This window comes from Talaromyces marneffei, chromosome 8, assembly GCF_009556855.1.
Source record: "Talaromyces marneffei chromosome 8, complete sequence".
In the NCBI taxonomy this organism is placed as follows: domain Eukaryota; kingdom Fungi; phylum Ascomycota; class Eurotiomycetes; order Eurotiales; family Trichocomaceae; genus Talaromyces; species Talaromyces marneffei.
Window position 1 is genome coordinate 1895396 of NC_072355.1, and position 22938 is coordinate 1918333.

General features: G+C 46.2%; 11 protein-coding genes across 11 annotated transcripts; 5 read left to right on the forward strand and 6 right to left on the reverse strand.

The window, feature by feature from the left end:
• Positions 1-146: 146 nt before the first annotated feature.
• EYB26_010048 (uncharacterized protein) lies at positions 147-1340 on the forward strand (the record flags this gene model as incomplete). The annotated part of the gene is made up of 1 exon (XM_054269293.1): positions 147-1340. One exon carries the CDS (start codon positions 147-149, stop codon positions 1338-1340), a length of 1194 nt encoding a protein of 397 aa, XP_054125268.1.
• A 251-nt stretch (positions 1341-1591) lies between these two features.
• EYB26_010049 (uncharacterized protein) lies at positions 1592-2022 on the forward strand (the record flags this gene model as incomplete). Its single annotated transcript, XM_054269294.1, has 2 exons — positions 1592-1753; positions 1807-2022. 2 exons carry the CDS (start codon positions 1592-1594, stop codon positions 2020-2022), a joined length of 378 nt encoding a protein of 125 aa, XP_054125269.1.
• A 992-nt stretch (positions 2023-3014) lies between these two features.
• EYB26_010050 (uncharacterized protein) lies at positions 3015-4496 on the reverse strand (the record flags this gene model as incomplete). The annotated part of the gene is made up of 5 exons (XM_054269295.1): positions 3015-3112; positions 3161-3353; positions 3408-3475; positions 3519-4254; positions 4302-4496. 5 exons carry the CDS (start codon positions 4494-4496, stop codon positions 3015-3017), a joined length of 1290 nt encoding a protein of 429 aa, XP_054125270.1.
• A 1685-nt stretch (positions 4497-6181) lies between these two features.
• On the reverse strand, positions 6182-6473 carry EYB26_010051 (uncharacterized protein; the record flags this gene model as incomplete). Its single annotated transcript, XM_054269296.1, has 2 exons — positions 6182-6187; positions 6240-6473. The coding sequence occupies 2 exons, from the start codon at positions 6471-6473 to the stop codon at positions 6182-6184; spliced, it is 240 nt and encodes a 79-aa protein (XP_054125271.1).
• A 563-nt stretch (positions 6474-7036) lies between these two features.
• EYB26_010052 (uncharacterized protein) lies at positions 7037-7639 on the forward strand (the record flags this gene model as incomplete). The annotated part of the gene is made up of 2 exons (XM_054269297.1): positions 7037-7291; positions 7370-7639. 2 exons carry the CDS (start codon positions 7037-7039, stop codon positions 7637-7639), a joined length of 525 nt encoding a protein of 174 aa, XP_054125272.1.
• A 1213-nt stretch (positions 7640-8852) lies between these two features.
• On the reverse strand, positions 8853-9380 carry EYB26_010053 (uncharacterized protein; the record flags this gene model as incomplete). The annotated part of the gene is made up of 1 exon (XM_054269298.1): positions 8853-9380. One exon carries the CDS (start codon positions 9378-9380, stop codon positions 8853-8855), a length of 528 nt encoding a protein of 175 aa, XP_054125273.1.
• Positions 9381-10317: 937 nt separating this feature from the next.
• On the forward strand, positions 10318-11144 carry EYB26_010054 (uncharacterized protein; the record flags this gene model as incomplete). The annotated part of the gene is made up of 3 exons (XM_054269299.1): positions 10318-10330; positions 10412-10755; positions 10809-11144. The coding sequence occupies 3 exons, from the start codon at positions 10318-10320 to the stop codon at positions 11142-11144; spliced, it is 693 nt and encodes a 230-aa protein (XP_054125274.1).
• A 116-nt stretch (positions 11145-11260) lies between these two features.
• Positions 11261-11989, reverse strand: EYB26_010055 (uncharacterized protein; the record flags this gene model as incomplete). Its single annotated transcript, XM_054269300.1, has 3 exons — positions 11261-11670; positions 11728-11736; positions 11809-11989. The coding sequence occupies 3 exons, from the start codon at positions 11987-11989 to the stop codon at positions 11261-11263; spliced, it is 600 nt and encodes a 199-aa protein (XP_054125275.1).
• Positions 11990-12438: 449 nt separating this feature from the next.
• EYB26_010056 (uncharacterized protein) lies at positions 12439-13008 on the forward strand (the record flags this gene model as incomplete). Its single annotated transcript, XM_054269301.1, has 4 exons — positions 12439-12531; positions 12586-12753; positions 12808-12840; positions 12898-13008. The coding sequence occupies 4 exons, from the start codon at positions 12439-12441 to the stop codon at positions 13006-13008; spliced, it is 405 nt and encodes a 134-aa protein (XP_054125276.1).
• Positions 13009-13234: 226 nt separating this feature from the next.
• On the reverse strand, positions 13235-18305 carry EYB26_010057 (uncharacterized protein; the record flags this gene model as incomplete). The annotated part of the gene is made up of 9 exons (XM_054269302.1): positions 13235-13539; positions 13607-14116; positions 14178-14484; positions 14642-16185; positions 16267-17153; positions 17206-17413; positions 17471-17876; positions 17938-18132; positions 18186-18305. 9 exons carry the CDS (start codon positions 18303-18305, stop codon positions 13235-13237), a joined length of 4482 nt encoding a protein of 1493 aa, XP_054125277.1.
• A 2486-nt stretch (positions 18306-20791) lies between these two features.
• EYB26_010058 (uncharacterized protein) lies at positions 20792-22758 on the reverse strand (the record flags this gene model as incomplete). The annotated part of the gene is made up of 3 exons (XM_054269303.1): positions 20792-21292; positions 21748-22578; positions 22735-22758. The coding sequence occupies 3 exons, from the start codon at positions 22756-22758 to the stop codon at positions 20792-20794; spliced, it is 1356 nt and encodes a 451-aa protein (XP_054125278.1).
• Between the last annotated feature and the right edge of the window lie 180 nt (positions 22759-22938).

The window sequence follows — 22938 nt, forward strand, 5'->3', positions numbered from 1 at the left end:
ATTTAGGTTTTTGACGCAATTTACAACTGTTATTCTGACAATTCGACTGTCATATCGATAGTCGGCTCGACGACCACCTGGGGATGGCGGAAGTGACGGTGGAGGAGCCGGCGGCAACAACAACAACGCGTTCGGGACGCGTCGTAATGCCCTCAGCTAGAGTCCGAGAGGCCTCGAGCAGCACCGACAACACCGATACTGTTAAAACATCTAAGAAGTCAATGACCCAAGTGGATCTGACGGCGGTGAAGAAAGCAGCTAGCCTTATTGATGAGAAACAAAGAACCAAAGACGGAAGCAAGGACATGCTAAGAATGATATGCCAGTACCTGGAAAAGACCTTGTTAGAGGTTAAAGGACTAAAAGAAACCCTCAGCAAACAGGAAAGAATGATTAAGGAACAATCCGAAATGATCCGAGAACAGGGTGCCTCAATTAAGGAGCTACAGGCCCAGCTGGAGGCAACTCAAAGCCAAAATACGGAAGAATGCGAACAACTCCAGAAACAGATAGAGACCATCTCATACGCAGGGGTGGTTGGCAGCCAACCTCATCACCAACAAGATGCACCACTAGGCCCGCCAGGGTCGCTGACATCGACCAGTACACTATTTTGCACAATCGACACATCCCGCGTAGGAGAAGAAGGTAAAGCGAAAGTCCAGATAGCTGATATCAGACAACGAATTGAGAAAGAGATGCGAGGGAGTGAACAAACCAAAAATTGGCGCTGCGCGGCAATGATCAAGGACCACAAAAACGCGGACCGAGTCAAAGTGATTTGCAGAAACGAAGAGGAGATCCAGCAGGTTAAAGAAGCGGCCCAAAAGATTGATATACCGGGATTGAGAGTCCTACGAGACCAGCTGTACCCAGTTAAAATCGACAATGCCAACCGGACTGCAGTCCTAGATACAGATGGGAATATTCTGGTAGGAGCAGCGGAAGCTCTAGGAAAAGAGAACAACGTCAGCATTGCTAAGATCTCTTGGCTCAGCAAAAAAGACTCCAACAAAGCGTACGGATCTATGGTGGTGTACACCACCAAAGCAACGGAAGCGAGACGCCTAATAGAAGGCAATTACTTTGATATAGCAGGAGAATCCGCATACACGAGAATTTTCGAACCACAAACAGGACCAGCACAATGTTTCAACTGTCAAGAGATTGGCCACAAGGCCTTTGCGTGCAAGAAGAGTCAGACCTGCGCTAAGTGTGCAGGGAAAGGACATCACCACAGCACGTGCCAAGCCGTGGTCCTAAAGTGTGTTCCTTGCGGAGGTCCCCATGAGTCATTCAGCAAAAACTGCCGAGTACGCCTCATACAATCTTATGCATAAATCACTCCGTGTACTGCAACTCAACGTGCGCAAAAGGGACATGATACAACAAAGCTTAATGAATGATGACATGATCAGAGATTACGGAGCGATAGCAATATCCGAGCTATACGCGCGGATAATTGAAAATACGATGGTGACAAGCCTAATGGGCATCAATATGTAGAACCCCTCTTCTGGTGCGTCTTAGAAGCTGTCATTGAATTCTATAGATTTTAATTTTCTTATTCCATGGTTTTTCTGTTTCAATCATGGAAGATCAAAGATTTCAGACCAAAATCGGCGATGCTCCGGTGGCCGAGAATAGTCTAAGCCGCTTCAAAGACAACGCCCACACTCCTTCTAGGGTGATCGTCGAGTACCTCTTGAAAGAAGCTCCAGAGTTCAGAAAATTATCTGAATTGCGCGAACAGGTCAAAGCCCAATTTAGTACTTTCAAACAGTACCATGAAGTGACTAGTAATAGGGATGGAATAATCCAGAAGGCGATCGATTCTTCGAAAAACAGCGCCAGGCTGCCGACTACGCGGATAATAAGACGGCTAAACAATTTTATAAAATGATGAAAACCATCGCATGTAATATGCATCAAGTGACTGGAGTCTTTCACATCAAGAACCGCTCCCAGGATGGCTGCTCTGTCCTAGACTTGTGCATGGCACCGGGAGGGTTCTCGCGATAGCACTCAGCTGTAACCCTCAAGCTCAAGCATTGGCATTCAGCTTACCGAAAATAAATGGAGGGCACTCGGTCCTTCTACCCAAGCGTCCCAATGTTACTCTTAAATTTCTTGATGTTACAATGTTGGCAGAGGATATGGGGCAACCAAGCATTCCACACGAACATCCGGATGCTAGAAATTTCCTCCCGAGTCAATTCGACCCAAGACAGTCCTTTGATCTTATAATATGTGACGGTCAAGTGCTTCGCAATCATGACCGGGCTGGCTATCGAGAGCGTACAGAAGCAAGTAGGTTAAGTCTTGCGCAACTGACACTTCCACTCGATCACCTGAATCCGGGAGGAACGATGATTGTCCTCCATAAAGTCGAGGCTCTAGCTACGGTGCAGCTCTTGTATACATTCGACAATTTGCTTCAGTGCAGTTGTTCAAGCATACGAAATTCCACGCCAAACAGTCCTCCTTCTATATGCTGGCAACCAATATCAGAGCTGATTCTGAAGATGCAAAGACGGCGATTGAAAGATGGAAAGTTCAGTGGAAGATTGCAACGTTCGGTACCGATAATGATAATTGTGAAGCGATTCATTTGGACATGTCAGATATTGAGGTTATTCTGCAGGAATTTGGCCCAAAATTGATCAAGCTAGGACGGAAAATATGGGAAATCCAGGCGAGTGCACTGGAAAAGGCGCCTTTCATGACACAAACTTCGTCCTCATGAGGTGTTAGATCAGCTACCCATTTTGCGAGACATAGAGGGGCTTTAATCACAGCACAGCCAAGGTAGTATTTTTAAGTTGAGGTAAATTTTCATTAGCAATTTAGTGTCATTGTCTTGGGTAGTACTTTCAGATTGAAGTCAGGCTATAACCTCCATAAGAGTAGATAGTGAAAAGAGGGTGAGTTCTTCTCGAGCTGACACAAGTGAGCAGTATCTATACAGGCTAGGAAGAAGAATGACTTCATCTATCTCAAGACTGGGTAATGGCTCAAGGCTGAAACTCAAGGGTAGCCATTTTCGCTTTCTGGTGTACAAAGTCTCGAAGAACTAATCGAATCTGATCGCGGACCTGACAGGATGCCGCCACTGAAAGTTTATTAGTAGCTAAAAGGTTCTTTCTCGGATAGCGCATACCCATCACTAATGACTCTCCCTTCTCTTCTTGGGTGTTCGGAAGTCTTTCAATGAGCTCCCCAGAAATTTCCGCCTGCAGGATCTGATCATAGTCTGCACGTCGATTGTAAACAACAGCTCGGTCGTGGTTTCCGAATTTCATCACGTCGCCAATGATCTGACCGGATTTCACATAGATCGAGATGGTCAAGATCTAGCTCAGTACTCAACATCTAATTGCACTAGAATGAGGGAATACGCCACTTACGTAACGCTTTTTTAAGATGTCATCTTCAAGTAGGCTGTTCAGGGTTGCTTGCACCGCGATCGCGATATCTGCACATGTTAGCGTACGATAACCCTACATCATGGTACTCACCAAGAGTTTCAACCTCCCATACAAGATGCACTCTTCTCGTTCGAGATGCCGAGGTGTTGTAGCTATACACGAGCTTTTTGAGATACGGAATGGCGGCTGCGATACCAAAGCCACTTGCCACGAGCACAACACTCTCATAGCGATCGACGTTTTCACTCATGCCATGTGGTCCGATGATCAACGCGCGCAACGAAGCAGATCCCTGTGGAGCCGCACGGGCATGCTTTAGTAATTCGCGAGAAAACCCATGCCGAGGCTGAATCAGTATGTCCAGCGCCTCCTGGGCGCTGTGAGACCACGAGGTGACCATGAATGGATGTACTTGTGCCCATGACCACCAGGTCACCGAAGGCATCCACAAATTGATGTACTGTCCCGCTTCAATCCTGGCCGGTCGTGTGAGAGCCACGCGAACTTGAATGATTACATCAGAATCATCTTTGCCTTCGATTTTCGGGCGGTTACAGGAAACCCGCGCCCGAGGCCATCCATGCAACGAGAAAACTTTATTCCGATAGATCAGGAAGCCAAGCTGTAGTAGAAGTGCTATTGAAAGCAACACAAATGTAGTAATGATACAAATCCTTGAAAGGCGATTGACAGATCCAACATGCCGCCATGTCACATATAAAAGAATATATGCAAGGACCTGATGGGTTCGAAGGAACACTTCGAAGATGTGACGGTGAATGTACGGCAGTGCAAAGACTGCGAGTCCCACTACACATCCGCCCCCCTATTTTCAAATCAGAGACGATATGCATGAAGAGGTCAACAACTTACAGTAAGTGCAAAAACGTTGCTCGTTCGATCCAATGAGAGACCTCTCTGGATAGTGGAAATTAGGACAACATGTAGAACTAACAAGCCGCTCACCATCCAAGCAGTGCCCCGGTGGATCTGGAGGCATGTGTGGCGAGAAATACTCAATATATCCGAGTAGAAGCTCACGTGTCCCGCCGTATATGAAGCGACCATATTGACCACAGCCAGAGTCCCTGATCTATCTGCAAATTCTGTTGGCGAAGAGACACCGAAGCAGATACAGAACAAATTGGCCCCAGTATAGAGGAGGTGAATTAACACAGCCCCACGTGTCCATGGGCCAACGAAGCGATGGCGACGGAGAAAGAATGGAAAAATCAAATAACGAGAAATGTACACTTCAAGGCTCTTGGCTAATTGATACAAATACGGAAGAATACTGATCAGGAAAAGAGCGACAAAAACACCACCGGCGGTGATGGCATAAATGCTGATGATATCCATGCTGTGAGGAAGGCCTGAGAAGAAAAGGAGAGAACGAAGACTGTGGGAAGCCTCTGGTATTTATCTAGCCAGTCCTTCATGTAACAGACTGAGCTTCTGTTCTGTTTCAAGAGATTCACGTCCAAGCCAATCACGAGACTAGCTCGTACTCGGCGTCGTCAAATTAGCAAGATTACGCTGCTGTTCACTCCAGGAACACCCGAAGACAACAATGTCTGGAGAATCTTCTAGACGATCAGCTGTGTGTCATACCTCTCTTGAAAATTGAGGAAAGTCTCGACTTCAGTTGAGTGAATAACCTTTCTTCCCATGACTACTCTCAAATCTTGTTCATATTTCGTTTGGTCCTAGCATTACTCGAAATGGCCACCGGTTCACCACATTATATTCAAGGTTATATGTGTTGGGGACGGAGCATCAAAGAACCCGAGCGCGGTAAGTCTACTCGTGAAGATTTAAAGACTGCTCTTTTTAATCGAGGTAAAGTTTTTTTGCCTAGTCGTCTATTTATATTCCGTTTAATTTATCGGCTAGTATAATGCGACTCAATAAGCCTGTGACACTCGATTCTTGGATCGTGCCCAATCTCAATCAAGAAGTATGCCTGTCAAAACCAGATGGTTGGGTGCTCATACGCCAACGTCCATCTCGTCTACTGCGTCTATAGTTATGTAGAGACATGTTGACATTTGCGTTGGTATGTATGACGTCACGCAATCCGCCGGAGGATTGAGATGACTAAGGCAGGATCCACATTGACTAACTACTTTGAAAAACCAAGGCTCCACAGTGAATACTACAGAGTAACTGCCAGTCATCTTCCACAATTCATTGACCAGACGACAGAATAGTCGCCAGTGCTATAGTATACAAAAGCAAGCTAAAACAGGTAAGACGAGGAAAAGGCCTGGAAATCATTCATCTCATCCCAGAAATCTGGCAGGATTACATTTATACGGATATTTGCAATCTCTTTGACCGACGGATCGAGCACTTCGTAGAGTGGACAGGACCAGATTCAATCAAGCGAGGGTCAATACATTTGGCTGGTGGTTTTAATATGTGACTACTACATAGTAGCGCTTTGGTTAATTAACTACTATGTAGTTAACGTTACGTCACAAGTGTCAAGACGTGGCCAACAAGGGTCGAACGGGACCCACTTAAAATAATCAACCATGTTCTCGTAGTTCATGCGTATACGTAGTACTCCGTACATGCAAGGGCACAATTAGATCCTCTGAGCCTTAACCTAAATTGGGATAGTGTAGATTTAATTTAATTTAAGGTTCTAGAAATAACATTGATTGGTTCACGGAGCACCCTTACATGGAAAACTGAAAAACAAAACCAAGCATCAAAAGTACCAAGTCGATGTGCAAATTCAAATAAGTCTAGTGCTGCTAATCGTGTTAGTTCATGAAACGACAATGGACAGCTAGGATTTCTTACTCGAGAGGTGACGGCATGGCGATATTGAATGTACATCTCGTAGGCAAACACGCCCAAGAGAACCAAGATGACCAACAGAGCGAAACTGTAAATGAGAACCAGTTCTAGTTTTTGGCAAACTGCCGTCCGACACGTGTGATTCGGCTGAGGAGCTTCTAAGTCCGGGTCGGTGTTGGCTTCCGTATACGGGGGTAAAGCAATACCATTGTTTGATGGCGGGTTGGCAGCGTTCATATTTCGAATAGAGCTGGGGATGGTATGTATATAATATTGCCAGGAATAAGGTTGAAGTATCAATTGCGCGAGGTATGGACTTGCGATAGGAAGAACAAGGAAACGGAAGCATACTCTAAAATCTTTCTATATTTATAGCGCTGGGCTTCCGTGATGCAACAGCTGTGGACTGCCACTAGAGCGTAAATGAGGCGGTTTTCACTTGCATGAAATTCTGAGCATTAGGCGTTGTCAGAGTGGCTGTATAAATGAATGTTGGTATCTATAGAAGTAGGATGACGTCGTATGACCGCGTTCAAGGCAGTGTAGTGTCGAATTCAGGCAACTTGTGCTAGTTGATAGGCTGCGAGCGATCTAACTCTCTCTTGTTGACCGGATGAAATGAGCCTGGAGGTGGCTATACAGATAGCTATAGATTCCGCCTGCAGCGAGGTGTGAGAGATTGTGCCTTGGGAACTGATTGTTAGTCAATTCCTACCGTATATAGATCGCCCCAACCTCTGCCATGATGACTTTCATCTGTTCGCAAACAAAACTCTTGAGTCTCTACTTCATCAATCAATATGGAAGATTGGACTTGCCTACCGCCCTTGGATGATCTCTTCTTTGATATAGTACCCCACGACTTTTCATTGTCATCTGGAAACATGAATGAAGACGGTGAACTTCTCGGACGATTTTGCGAGACACCAACGATATATACCGATCTTCCCGATGAACTGGCCGTGAGCGTCTTGGAGGAGCAGAACGTCAACGAAGACAATAATCGCTCATCCAACAAGGAAGAGAACTCGCTGTCAGAAAACCTAAACAAAGAGGTCTCTCCTTCCAAGTGCTGTGGCTAGACAACATCCTGTGCTGATGTACCGATTGGATTGAGTCCTGAAATCTGGCAGACACCCCATCTGAATGGTTGTGACGAATCCTCCCCAATTCACGATAGCCTCACCCCACGCATTACGGTAACGGGAACACGGGCGAGCGAAGCGATTCGCCCGCGCCAACCACCTCTTTATACAGAAGGGGACGATGAGAACATCGACGAGGCCGAGGTGCCTGGTGGGGAGACGGCCATCAATAAACCTTATCTCCAGAATCCAATTGTGTCACATTGCGGTGAAGGCAGGGATAGGCGATTTTGGTATGGCAATCCGAGGAAGAATTGAAGCTTCAGAAGAGCGAATGGCTCACGCTTTACTGGGAACGGTAAGATGTACTGGAAAAGGCATCTAAACTCCCAGCAAGCAGAACAAGTTTTCCAAAACGGAAAAGAAACCTATGATTTGGATTTGAGTATTGAGTTTGTTGTATGCTTTTGGTCTGATCAATTTGTTAGCCTTGCTTAATTATGAGTACAGATAAGCTATTATTTTCCATGAAACTAAGTTAAACTAAATTAGCGCTCTGAGTAATTGGTTAGTTACGTCATAAGCAATGAGTCACCCAAGCAAACTGAAACACTAGTGGCTAACGAGTGTTGAGCGGACCCACTTACAGGTCAACTTTTTTTTCACTTCCTGTTCCTAACACAACCCACGATTTTTCGCCACCCACGACTTCTTGTGGCCATGGATTGCCTTTGATATTCGATCGAGTGTTGATGTATTTACTGACAGCGACCCCACGGTTCTACAATCTCTGGTCAACGTTTTTTATTTCCTGTTCCCAGCACAACCCATGATTTTTCCCACCCATGATTTCCCAAGGCATTTCATTGACTTTGACCAGCCGTACTTTTGGACCACCTCTCTTATTGATAATATAACGCTACAAGCTGCCCATGGTATCTGTGGTCATGGCTTCTAGCCCTTTGATACCCCACCGAGCATTGATGTATTACTGACGGCGATCCATGGTTTTACGGTAAAATTCATGGTTTCTCAATGAGTTGAAAGCCCCTATACTCTAGTATCCCTCACGGGCGCCAGACCTTTCATTCGTACGGTGGCGACTATCATTCCCCTGCAAAATACCAATCCGCGTGGGACACCATGAGTTTGCTATCGCTATTGTCCCCCGCGGGCTTCCAATGCACAGGGGATGGTAAAACCTATGGGTTGACACGGCTGTTTTATCGCTCGCGGGATGCTCCCCCCTGCGGACTTCAATCCCCTGTACACTCTCGTTTCATGAGGGGCAGTGCAGCTACAACGGTTTGTCCATTGCATGCGGGCTGACATCTCCTATGGGCTCCGGTGTGCAGTAACACGCCGATTCAGCCAATTGTCATCTATACCTCTAGCCAGATTCTTATCGCTATTCCAGCTGATTGTAAAACTGGTGCGCGCTTTTGTTCATTACCATTTCCACTTCATACATGTTAAAAGATAGTCAAACCTCAAGTGTCATGTCCGGGTGGGCATAAACTCTGCTCTCCCGTCAATATTCAAGTGTCATCTCCTGGGTTCCGGCATAGACTCTGCTCTCCCACATCATATCTGCCCACACTTTCACTGCCTCTGGACTCATGGCGTCCTTATCTTCGGCATCTTCATCCAGCCAGTCACCGAGATCATCCAGGAGATCAAAATCGTCGTCCGTCGTGAGAATGAAAGAGTCTCCTTTCCGGTATGCGAATTTGAAATCTTCTTTAATAAAGCAATACACCGGTCGTTTCCCATTTCCGCCTCGATCTGTGTACCAAAAGCCAACGATCACGCCATCATCGATGAATATAGGAGCCGAACGCAGCTTAATATCTGGATGATCTTCGTCAAAAATAAGATCTGGCTCCAGATAACTCTCTGGCTCTATTGAGGGGAGTGGTGTGTCAGGATTGATGTATCGCATCTCTTTTGCGGCTTGCTGCTCTGAACAACTTGGATTCAGCTCGTGTTTGCGTTTCAAGGATGAGAGTCGACAAGACTCGGAACTCAGTCGTTGAGTTGGCAATTGATGGGCTTCCATTTTTTTTTGGAATACCACAGCACTTGCAGCACTTCTTGATGGATTTGATGGATAGTTCACGAACTTCTCGTGGTGAGTCTCGGTATGATACCTCTGATCTTGGTTTCGATGATGGGAGATGGGAAAGAAAGTAGACCAAGAGTGAGACTGCCGACGGAGGCCTTTATATACTCAGACCACCAACTAGTCTGGCATCCTGGGAGGTTGAAAACTAAACCGTGTCTGCGATACTACCACCAATCATGACTAGACGGAAGCACACGGCGAGGCAGACCGAATGGAAGTGGTTTGCTAGCAGGCTCTCTCAGTACATTTGAGCATGGGAGCTGCTCGTTCAAGTATTTGAGGACCACTTGGAAACAAATTCTGCCTATCCAAGGCACATGCAGGACTGTACAAGCCCAATCATTGATGCCAGAATCAGCCACAATGGTATCCAGAAAGGAGTCGAGTTGCTCCTGGACTACGAATCCTACATAAAATGAGCTTTCCAGCAGTGTCCTCCAGGAGAACTCCACCTTAGAGTCTTCCTCTCGTCCGATGAAACTCTCTATTAGATATACACAGTATGAAGAATTGACCCTAGCGCCTGAGATGATGGTTGTCCAACTATCCTTCATTCACCGTGAGTATTTTCCGCTTCAGGATAGCTAGTGCCGACTGCGAAACGAAGAGTTGGTGCTGTTGGCAGCGCTACGTATGATACAACCCCATGATCGATTGGGACCTGCGGAAGCTCTACTGGTCAATGGCAAATGCTCTATTTCAGGGTCACGCTACGCTGTGATTCAGCATGGTTGGTGGTCGTCTTTTACACCTCATTGGACTTACGAGGCTAGGTTTTGCATAATGGGCTCACTCATCTCCACTCCACTCCTCTTTCATGCACTAGATTGCCATGAAATCACGAGAGTTGGACCGCTCAGCCCCCCTAAAAATGGATCAGACAGGTATAAATAGTGCTGACTTCCCACCACCACTCTGTCCTCTTGAAATTCTTTCTCCAACACCTAACACGTCTATCGAAATAGAGACACAGCAACCACCTACACCAGCCCAGATTGATAACTGGCATACCCTCGGTTTCATATATGCAGTTGAAGAAGGGATTATGACAGACACTCCCGCAGATATATCACTCGAATCTCCCACCATTCCCTTCGATGAGGACTCACCTCCGGATCAACCACCTAGTGAACTGTTGCCATCCAGTCAAGAGGCTGGACACGCGGCGAGTTCTCCGGCACCAGTCGTTGAAATCAATGCCGATGAGGAGGATGATCCTACACGTTGTCCCAATCACGCGATTTCGGAACCTCTTTTACGTAAACGGAAAAGAGAAGATGTCGATGGGGTAGACTTTCGGTCTAAACTGGTGAGAAGGTAGTCTCTGCCTGAGTCTCAATCACGGCTAACAACGATTAACAGAAACATTTGGTGAAGGAAGTCCTGGAACCATATGAGGCCTTGGAAAAGGAGAAACGTCAATGGGAGAAGGACAAGGAAATTTTACAGGCTCAGATTCAATTTTTACAGCGACAACTCGGCGAGCGCAAGCCGCGCAATATTTTGAAGTGTGCTCTATGCCATCGCACCTTCAACGAGGAATGGAAGTTCCTGGGATGTGGCCATACTCTGTGTCAGAACTGTGTAGACGACATCAAGTCCAAGCATTCCTTATTCGAGTATCCCTGCCCTTATACTACGTGTCAGAAGCCGATTTTATCTTGTTTAGACTTCTATCCAAACGTGGTGGATGCATAATTCTGGCTTAAAACTGTTGAGATGATAACATTGCTTATTTTTGCCATACATGTATACGAGCCAATCTGTGGTTTCTCTGCTCGTTTCCTCCAGCGCCACCATTTATCAATATATGGTTATCTGATCACCGACACCAGCAAATGACTCAATGAAATCGCAGAAGGCTCTTCTGGAAAGTAATCTGATTTTTTCGGTTCTTCTGGGATTGGTAGGGACTGACAGAAGTTGCATGCATTGTCTGGCTGTTCCCCATGGCCCAGCTGATGCTCGATCCACCGTCCACTCCAATCTGCCTCCCATTCACGATGGTTCTTATCATAATTTTCATAACATCCAAGATTAAAGGTACGGCCGCCATACTTGAACCAATCTGCGATCATTTCCCCGGATGATTTGAAGCTTACTTTGCTGTCAAGCGGTGCGGAAATATACCCATCCCTCTGTAAGTGCCCATCTCGCACCAAATCAGCCAAATTGGGCAGGAGACGTTCAATACATGTGACGTGATAGTATTTGCCTTTGGGCTCTGTATGTATCCACGTTAGCAAATTTCTATATCTAGTGTGTAAGAATCTTTCAATACTTGAGGACACTGAGGTATCTTTTAGCATGAAACGATAATGGGATCTGATAACCGGATCCCCCGTTTGTTTACGTGGCTTACAATGCCATGCTTGGCAATGGCTCATTTTGACTTTTGGAGTCTCTTGGAGAAGAAGGACGTAGTTTCCGGATTTCAAGTCGTCCATAATGTGACGTGATTCTTCCTCCCGATCGCGTTGTTTTTCCCCGACTCTATCGTTGGAAGAGACAGCATCTTCAGCCTGCGGTTGAGAAAGATCCATTACCAAATAGTATAAAGATAGTAGGCAGATCTGATGCTAAGATATATTCGCTGTCGAGGTATGAATCATCGTGGTCTTGTTGAGCGGCGGTACTTATCAGTGGCCTATTGAGAATCACAGAGCGACCTGAAACGTTGGGGGTCAAGGATGGACCAATGATTTCTTTCTATCTAAGCAATGTGTTTGGCGCTTAGCGTCGATGTGCTCAGCCAATGGAATGTTAGCAATCGACATTATCAGAGTCGGAAGCACTTGGCCTCATACTGATAGCCTGATGCCCGGCAGGCGTTATCCTTTGTGTGGCGCAGCTGGGGCTAAGCCTAGAACATGCTTACCGGCGTAAAGAAGCCTAGCCTGCCGAAGCCCCCGAAATAGTGCCTACATTGGCTTTGCAACATTTCAAACCAGACCGCATTAGACGCCGGACCTTTTCATCACGCACAACCAATATGTGCCGGTTCCCATTGTTATCAGCCTTGTTCGATTATTTGGGATGGCAATCATCCGATGTCCCTTCTCAACCCCTCTCGCAGGAGCTACAGGTGAGATGACTAGCCTTTTTGTCTAGAATGCAACTGCTGACAGTTGGAGATTAGGGAAGAAACCTTGCTGGCGAATACCCTAGGTATCAAAAAATCGAACTGATGCCACCGCTTCGGAAGGCTGCTATCAGAGACCGTATCCACTTACATCATGACTTCACCCAATCATTTAACAATCAGCTCATGTATCAAAGTCTTGGATCAATGCAGCAGCTGCCACAGGTAACATGATCTTCCTACACCTTGACTAGTCTGATTTCTAACCAAAACATATAGCCCTCAGCCGTACGAGTGAAACAAGAATTCACGGTGAGCTCCTTCAATTGCGATTGAATGATTTAATTACGTATCTAACTTACATCATAGTCCACGGATGGACCGCGGAATAATAGGATTCGAGTCGGACATATGACGTATACTGGAAACCTAAAGGATTCATACTTTGCAAACGGAACATTTCTCACGTTGTATGTATAGAAAGGAGGCCGGACATGTGTCTTAAGCTGTGAGAAACACGTAAAGAATCCTTCGCAGAAAGTTGCTGTTACTTGGTGATCCATGAATTTTCTTTTGTTCTATAGTTTCAGAGCACGATTCCAAGTCTTTGGCCACCTTAAAAGCAGCCCAGAAAAATATTCAACACCAGAGACAAAAACCGGTTCAAACTCGATTTTTTTGATGCCAGTTTTCGTCAACAACCAAGTTATTGATTACAACCGGGCAGCGAATACAAGAATAAGCCTTGCACTGATGCCAACTCGCCAGAACAAGTTCCCGTGCAAGGATTATTGTTATCGTCCGAACTGAGCTGCTGCGGCTCATAAGTGTGACCATTAAGCGAAATCTCAAACCCGCAGCTCGGGCCGGAAAAGAATTGAGTTCCTGAATTCTCAAAGGTGGCATCGCTGTTGCAAAATTTGAAGCTGTCGTTTTTGGTGGGCACATCGCAGACATCTTCGGGCGTGCCAATTGTGCCGTTTGTGATGTAGACGCCGTCGCATGGCGAGCCTGAAAATTTTTTTTGCGGGATATTAGCAAGATTATAATGATTATGAAAAGGTGAAGGCTTGCTTACCAGCTGTGTACACAATGTAGGCGTAGGTAGCCTCTTCACTTGTGGCCTCTGTCCATAAGCCAAAGCACACCGGGACGGTTGTAGTTGCTGGTGGCGATGAGGTCGTGGACGTGGATTTTATTGAGGTCCGTGACGAGCTTGTAGATGATGTTGTTGGTCCGGTGCTAGACGTGGTTGTAGGAGGGGATGACATTGAACCAAAGTCGCCAACACGACTGAGCCAAGAGATGATGCTCACAGCAACGGATACCTCTTGGCTAACGTCGCTGGTAATTGATGGCCACGAGTCTGATGTACCAAGTGCTGCAGCAGGGGCAGGCGTGATAGTGCTAGCCCAGGTAGCTCCTGTTGGTTTGCAGCCAATAACATCACTGCAGGTAGTTGATGAAGAAGCACAGGATGCAGTAGAAGCAGCAACGCACAGCGTTCTGCAAGAACTAACGGTAGTGGTAGTGCATGACTGCGAACTAGGGTTTGGGCCGTTGGGGTTGTTGGGGTTGTTGGAATCAACTGCAAGCTGGATATGAGCTGAAAGTAAACAGTTTCTGGCAAGATAATTCAGAGGACTCACTACCGGAATCAGGATTTTTGCTATTATCGTCGTCATCATTGCCAGTGGTTTCGCAGTCGGGACCAAAACAATCCCCAGCAGGACATCCCAATGGTCCGCACCCACCACCATGGTGGCAGAGGATACCCCAACAGTTACCACCATGACTGCATTTTCCACCAAAGCATGAACCTCCGCGTTTACAGTGTGGGCCGTCACAATGGCCTCCATGGTCACAACGGGGGCCAGTACAATCACCCCCTCGTGTACAAAGAGGACCATCGCAATTTCCTCCAGCAGTGCATGTCAGGCCAGCACAATCACCACCCTGTAAGCAATCCGAGTGTCAGCCAATTATTTCGTTATCACTTGAGCAACCGACCAAGAAGAATCAAGGCATTTCGTGTGCAAGTGGGTTGCAATTTGCATCTGTCAATCTCGAACCAGGAGACAAAGAACAAACAATCAAGAACTAGGGCGCATACCTGTGTACAAGTAGTGGCACTGCAGTCGGCGCCATTTGTGTTACAACCAGAGCTACAGGGCCAGCTGCAATACGACGTGCAAAATGAGCCACATCCACCCGAGCACGTTGGCTCTGGGTTTCCTGACCCGTGAGTGATGACGATTAAAGGTGTTGTGGTGCTAGTAGCAAGTGTAGTCGTGACGTTTGGGGTTGGGAATGTCATCCACGGCCATGGCTGAGGTGTTATAGGCCGAACATTCGGTGCACTAGATATGCAGCTATAGCCGGCGCTACTGAGAGGGCCGTCATTGTCCGTAATTGTGAAAGGAGGGGGTTGCAGACTGATCTGGGGGTATATGACAGTAGAATTGACCCCTGACACGATGGGAACATTGGAGAAGGGTAGCACTGTCACTGTCTCTGGAGGGATAGTCAAGACGGTGGTGACAGTTACTGAGACATAATCGCTCGTAGGACTCACGACACCATTCCCATCTGTCCAGGTATCTGAGACGAAACAACCAACTTCAAGACTCGTTGTAGACGCAGGAAAGACAATTGTCGTAGGCGTAGGTAATTTGATCGGCGGGAAAACGTATGTGCACGGTGGTGGACAGCTCACATAAATTGAACTTGGAGTGGGGTTTGAGCCTCCATAACTCGATGGATAGATTGAATGAGGGTCAATATAAACAATGCCACCACCACCACCACCTCCTCCTCCTCCTCCTCCGTTGCCCCCCGTACCGCTTCCTGGAGATCCAAGGTCGCCGCCTGACAAGCTTAGAGCGAGCCAAGCAGCAATCTCACTTGTATATCCATCCTGAGTTGTATCATTGAAAAGCAACGGGGGCAAGCCGCCGTCCGGTGATACAATTTGAACATTACCTTTCGTGAAGATATTGTAGATCCATAACCCTTGTGAATAGCTTGTTTCAATGAGCCCTAGCTGACAGGTCTTGGTTTCAGCACAACCTAACTCGTTGTTATCGAAGAATGAGTAAAAGCCGGCACCGTAGATGAAGACTTCAGTTGAGTTGATAATGCGTAGAGCCCAAGCGTGCCGGCACTGATCATCATAGCAGTTTTCGAAGGTCGGATCATCGGGAAAGACTCCAGCAGCGTATGGTTCGGTAGACGGGGGATTCGGCTGATAGTAGGGTGACTCGGTCTGCATGTGACCTAGATATATATTCGAAGCATTGTAAAGTTGATATTGATACATTTGCGAATGCTCTGCAGCCGTGCCGTACATCCATGTAGGACCTTGTGACTCAATCAGAAAACCGCGGCCGGAATAAACTGAGATATCGGTGTCCACATTCTCTGGTATACCATCATCACTTTCGGTAGCAAGAGCATTGGCCGGGTTGTCGAGGTCGTGGTCAGCAACCCAGCCCCAAACATTTTCAAAGTACCCCGAGGCTGTGCTTGTAATGTGCATCAGCATGGACGCCGCCATACATTTTGTGTTTACAGAGCTTGCACCTGTCGGACAGTCTGCAAGTTGGAGATCAGTCCCATTCGCACCACCCACGCGAAAATGGCTATCCCACATAGCCGCTATCAGATATCCTCATTAGTAGGTGTGTGTGTGTGTGTGTGTGTGTGTGTTGAAACCCGAGATTTGGAGAGAATCCATACCGCTTCCTTGGCTGCTTTCATGTATATTCCATTCCATCAAAATCGCTCCAGCCGTAGGTCCTTTGACGGTAAACAGCATATCTGAGATTTCCACACTACCTGAGTCGCCGGGATTGCCCACCTGAACCATAACCTTTGGATTCGTGTCGTCCTGGAAATAAGTGCCGGTACCCATGATTTGGCTCCATCCGGAACCAACAATGACACTCCCCACGGGAACTTTCACTGTGCTTGATACCATGTACACACCAGCAGGAAAAAATATAACAGACCCAACGTTGCTAGACAGCAGACTGTTTATTGAGCTCGATTGATCTCCAGTTCCGTCATTGGACACCCCATGATCTGTGGCAACAATGATACTGCCTGCACTGGTGGTCTCATACTGCGGCTTGGACCTTGTAAAGTAAGCACCACTACTGTCCAGTAAGGACTCTGGTTTTGACGGTGCAGGGTTGGAGAAGCCTGTGGCTTTGCCACCTTCCTGGCTGGCCGAGTACTGATATCCTTGAGCCCATGAGTTAAAGTATAGCGCGTCATCAGAGCCATCAAGGATTGTCGAGCCGCCATTGATCAGGACCACAGAAGCTGAGTTCTGGACGAGCAGGTTGTCAAGAACAATATTGGGTTGTTCATTTCCCTTGGTATCTACCGTAATTGCATACGGCACACCATTGAACGTGGAGTCCAGTACTGTGATAGAGCCAGTCCCTTGATTTGTAACGCCAGAGTATGCTGTACAGTCCAGCGCAATGTAGCACGAAAGCACATTGATATTCTTCCAAGTAAAACCCCAGTTCCAAACACTGTAAATGGCTGTCAGGCAGGAGGTAAATTGCAAATTTTTCGCCGTGAATTGTTGGCTTCCAGCCAGGAAGCCAATGTTACTAGTCTAGTCAATGGCACTGCCCAAAACATCATTAAGAATATGGGACTTACCCTCCAGTAAAGGTCAAGTCCGAAACTAATCCACCGCTACCATTTTCCATATATATTCCCACCCCAGTAGCTCTTTCGCTTGCTGTGGAGACGGACATGACGAAATCACAGTTGGTGATACTGGTTGCTTGTCCAACCTGCCAATGGATTCCAGTAGGCACGTATGACTGATCATTGTCTGTGTTTGTCCAGTTCATTCCTGTCATTTCTATTCGATTGGAATCAGTACTTAATGCTCATGCAGAAGGCCGTTGATACTACACACTAAATTGAAAGTTGCGAATTTGCCGATAGAAATTGTTTTGGTTGATATACCACTCGGCGCCATTTCCACCAGGTATATAAAAGTCAGAGTCGAATAAGGCAATGCCAGTAAAATTGAAAGATCCTTCAATGACCGGTTTATTTGTCGGATTGCCGATAAACTGCGTGTAATAGTACTGTATTATAGGGGTGGAGATCAAGTAGGTACCAGCAGGAAAATAGACAACTGCACCAAGTGTAGTTGTTGAGCCGCAATTAGCTCCGCAACGTAAAGTGTCAAGCTCTGCAGAACTGAATGATGCAGCTGCACGATTGATGGCAGCTGTATCATCCATGACTCCATCCCCTACAGCACCGAAGTCTTTGACATTACGAAAGAATTGATATCCACCGGGGGCAAAGGGCATCTGCATCCCAGCTGTTAGCTATGTGAAAGGTTCCAAGAAGGAAACCACTGAAGCCACAAACTTTTCCTGAACTGGCGAGGCTGGACAACCAGTAGTCGTCACTATTGCTGGCTCGACGGGTCTTTGTATTATTACCGTGTATCTCAGATAGCGTGCTCGCATTGAGCGATCCTAGAATCGGCCCCGTCATGGAACCCTTATCTGGAGCGGTGCCGAAGTAGTTGTTGACATTATCTTTCATGTAGTCTGGAGGTGGCTATAGCCGCGTCAGTAACCTCAAGGCAAATAACATTGGGATTTTGCACTTGCATGAGGTGTGCCTAATGGAAGTGGCGGCACCGAAGCCACCGCTGTCTTTGTAGAGTTGATGGCGGCGATAGCAGCCGGACTGGCAAGCAGCAGTAGCAGTAGCCTGGATAGCCACGCCATTGTTGTGTTTTGCCAAATTGTTATAGAACTATCTATCTGATATTTACCAGCTGTGTTGGGTGTGATGGACAATCTGGACGTAAAAATGAAAATGATTCAGCTCTCGATATGCTGAGGTTGGGATCGGGATGTAGAATTGTTGATATTTATAATGAACTAAGAAGCCAACCATCTAACTACACAGAGTGATGAAGCCACTTCAAGACTAGCATGTATTAGAACCCTAGCTAATTGAATGTAACTTCACTTTGTTCCTTTCATTTCTACCAATGAGTACTTCGAAATTGTTCATAACCATGGGTAAGCAGCACCTTGAGCTGTAAGAAGTAGATAGGCTGGAACCTGTAACTAAACGGCGTGCGTATCAGGTCTCATATGACCTAGTAAAAGGCTCGTGTCCTGGTACCTAAAACGCAAAACACCTTGTTAGTTCGTCTATTACCAAGACCTTGCATTGCTATTACTAAAAAGAGCACGACCTCTTTTGGCCTTGGTTCTGAGTCACCTCTTCTTTATAGTAGGTGCATTTTAATTTACAAAACCATTAGATTGAAAGACGTAATTTTACCAGTTTCTATAGAGAGAACTACTACGAGAGAGACTGCACCAATTAATTGGATACTACTCCTAATACGAATCAACATGATACGTGATATTGAAATTAGATCCAATCTACAAATAGCCTGTTATAGAGGCTGCTATGATAGCTTGCTACCTAGGTATTTACTTTACGCGTATTCAGGCTGAGTCTATTGAATATAACATATAACCAGTGTGTTGCGCTAAATGCATTCCAAGTTTGTTAGATAGTGGTGATACTACTGGTATGGAGACACTGACATCTTGCTAATTAGAGCAAAGTCGAAGACTAGTATGCATAGGTTTCCTAGCATCAATGGAGAATAATGAGGTTATTATCAATATCCAGCATCATTGAATCCCATCCACGGATGTCTTCCAATTGGTCGCTTGACAAGCCTAAGACATGCATCTCATGCACAATGAATGTCTCGGCGAGTATTACTACAATATTATACGACACCTTTCAGGTCCACTTTTTTCAAGCTGCATTAGCCTGCTCTCTGACTAAAAATTTCTTGTAGATGTAACTCAATGTATATTATATGCCTAGGTCATGTACTTATCTCCGTCGAGAGAACACGGATTTAGATTAAACCATTATACGCGCTATCCGCGCTCTATTTTTCAACAATCTCTCAATATGATTACTTTAGTGGAGGGTCTCGGTATGTATTCACAATTAGCCTGCCGCTGCTAGCAGGGTATCAGTATCATTATATGACAGTCATCGCAGCCATTAGCTCCTCATACTGGCTCAGCAAGGGGTATGCCGCTATTCTGTAATCGACTCATTTTCTAGCTTTTTTCGTGAATGTATTAGATGCAAATGCAGCTTATATATTATTCTTATATACATATCTATCTTGCCCCCTATACAGCTACGTGTTAGATTATACATTAAGTATATCTAATAGAATCTTAGAGTACCATTGACTGTGAACTTGTCCAACATTTCTGGCTAAAACATACTCTTGACTATTGGACCGTGTTACTCGACTATATAGCACGGTATTGTAATTCTCCTAGCAAGATTATGATGAGAGGATATCGCAACGCCCCTCCAATCCATTTAGCTTAAACGTGATGTTACACCCTTCTCGAGATGGAGGACTATTAGTTAGGCCATCACCACTGTAGGCATCTGGGCTGAATCGAAGTATAGTATGTACTGGTATTAGTTCATGTGTCAATATCGGAGTGCTCACAATGACCTCGATTGGCACGATACAGTCGAGAAGACGCTATTTCAGATTAAGAATATACATGTTAATCAAATTAAAGAATGTAGATCATTTCAGGCTTACTATTGAGGTTCGGATAGACCGGAGTATGGACTATCTCTCAATCTAAAAACAAGACTTTCTTAGATCTGCACCTAAACTAGTTCGTGAGAAGGAGCAATCTGCGAGGTCGAATCTGCTTCTAGTTCCTGTGCCACATTGTAGCAAATATACTAAGATGGAGTACCAGGTAATAATACAATAGATTACACCAATCATGTCGTTTATTACCTGGTTTCTTACTTGTGAGTTAATCAATTATTTCGTGAAAACCCCACGATATTACCATACGACCAAAAACGAGACCCCGTTAATGAATGAATGATATTTATTACGCCCGGAGGAACTAACCCTATCGGGCACTAGTACGCTAATTACATAATCTTCCTCAAGGTGCGGCATGAACTCGCAGTAGCCCATAATTTTGTTCTTGTGTCCCATATGCTTGATTTGGAGTCTTCGGTTGGTGTTATAGAGGCTCCCTTGGAGTTGGCTAGTAGATGGTCTTAAAGGTTATCTTCTCCAAGTGTGCAGTGTCCTATCTTCGGCGACTGCAGCTGTATCTACCTAGGAAGGGAAGGGGGGAGGGAGAGGGGAGAGGTTAGCGGTGGATTACCTTATTCTTCACTGTGTTGATTGAGGTTCAGATACGGGTTCCTGTTCCAGTCTTTTTGTTGCCATTGCATACTTGATTGCTGCATGGACGGCCGTCATATCCGGTTGCCATCGGTCAGAGTCTGAGCGTGATTTTCCGCCTAAAAAGAAGGACAGATTTCCTCGTTTTGTCTGCGTGCATTGATTCATGTCTTCCCGTTTTGTTGTCCATTTCGTGCAGCGGAATAAAAAGTGTTCCACAGTCTCGCTTGCTTGGCCACAAGCACAAAGATCAGAGTCTACTGCGCCTATCCTATTTAGATAGCTGTTGAGCCTTGTCATGCCTGTCCGCAGTTGAGCTAGAGTCTCTGCCTCTTTCCGATTTAGTCTATCGTACAGACTTCTTGTGTGCTTTCCTGGAAGTGCAATGTCGATAGCCTTTGAGTATTTTCCGATGCTCGCTGGGAGAGCCCATTCTTGTCGTTGTTTAGCAAGGGCCAGTTTAACCGCCGTTGATTTGGCTTGAAATGGCTGTATCTCCGGTTAGCATTCTGTTTCTGTCGATTTCCTCGCTTCTGATTTTGCCCTAATCTGCACGTCCATGTCTGTGTGTGCGGGGACCCAGATTGCGTTGATTGCGTTTTCCTGGCGCTGCAGGGTCTGAGCCAGTTGATATATCCGTTGAATAACCTTTTAGCCAGACTGTTGACGAGGTTGGCTGATTGCTGCAAGGGCAGATCTGTTGCTACTAAGGATAGTGATCCACCTGCGGCACGTCTCAACTAGGATGTGTTCCAGCGCTGCTGCTATCGCTCCTAACTCTGCTGTGTAAGGGTTTTGTTCTGTCCTGTTGCCTAATGTGATAATGTGATAGAATAGCTGGGCATAGTATTGTTATTGCCGTTTGTTTGGGTGTCTATCATGCATCCTCCCATACCCACGAGCCCTGCTCTAGCTGATGTACTAGTGGCTATTAAGATGCCTACTGCCTGATTTGCAAGCTCAATAGCCTTCTCGTGGTCCTTTTCGCATATTGTTTGTATCCGGTATGTCCATGGTGACACCGAGAATGCCTGAATAGTCTCTATCCGTTCCCTTGCTGTTGCCTCAAGTGACTGAGCTATCCGCTGGAGCGGAGACCTGAACCTCCGGGTTGTAATAGTCCTCAGTTTGACCAGGGGCTTTGATTTAGGTAGTGTCTGAATGTCGATCCACAGTTTCGCCGCTTTGTCCATATGTCGACTGTGGAACGGTTGAATGGCTGCTTCTGCCTCCGCCACTGCCGTTGCCACTGTCCGAAAGGCTCCTGTCACTGCGATAGCCCCATGCTTCTGCATTCTATTCAAATACTGTGTTCCTTTTACGCCACAAGCATGCATCCAGACACTAGAGGCATAATCCGCCGCTGGTGCCACTGTTGCTCTGAACAATTGTCTTGCAGTCCGCGGGGATATCATCTTTAGCCTTCTCAGTGCCATGGCTGCCGCGAGTCCTTTAGTGGCGGCATTTGCAATGTGTTTCTCGAAGCGTAGCTGGGAATCCATCACCACTCCTAGGATCTTTGCGCTGTCCTTTGGTTTGACCAGTTTTCCTTTGATTACGAATGGCGTACTGCTCGACCGGTCTATATTCCGGGTGAAGTGCACAATGGCTGTCTTTTGGCCTTCGAATGTAGCCCCACTCCGTCTCTCCCAGTCTAGAGCTCTATTGATAATAGCCTGGATGCCTGATCGGTTTGATTCAGCTGTCGGACCTGTTACCCAGGCTGTGTAATCATCCACGAATGCTATTGACCCTTGTGCTGCGCTGATCTTGTGCTGGATTAATGGGTGGTTAATAGTAGTGGTAATATAAGAAATGGCACGTCGCTAAATTAGTGCGGCAAAGTGCATATACAGGACCCACCGACTAGTTGGAACTACCAGATTTCTCCCTCCTGGCCATCATTCATAACAAGTTGCCTATGAACGTACGGCAAAAGATAGGATAAAGGCCATGTGGAAAGTATCATCAGAAGTGGGTCTGATGCAGTAGACACCAGCAACAGCCCCGCCACCTCGATCAAAGCCAATCCACGACTTTCAATTGCATACTCAAGTATATACGAATTACGAAAGTGCTGCTGAATCACCACTGGAACGAAGAGCCGATAAATTGCTCGCAGCTAAACCGTCAAC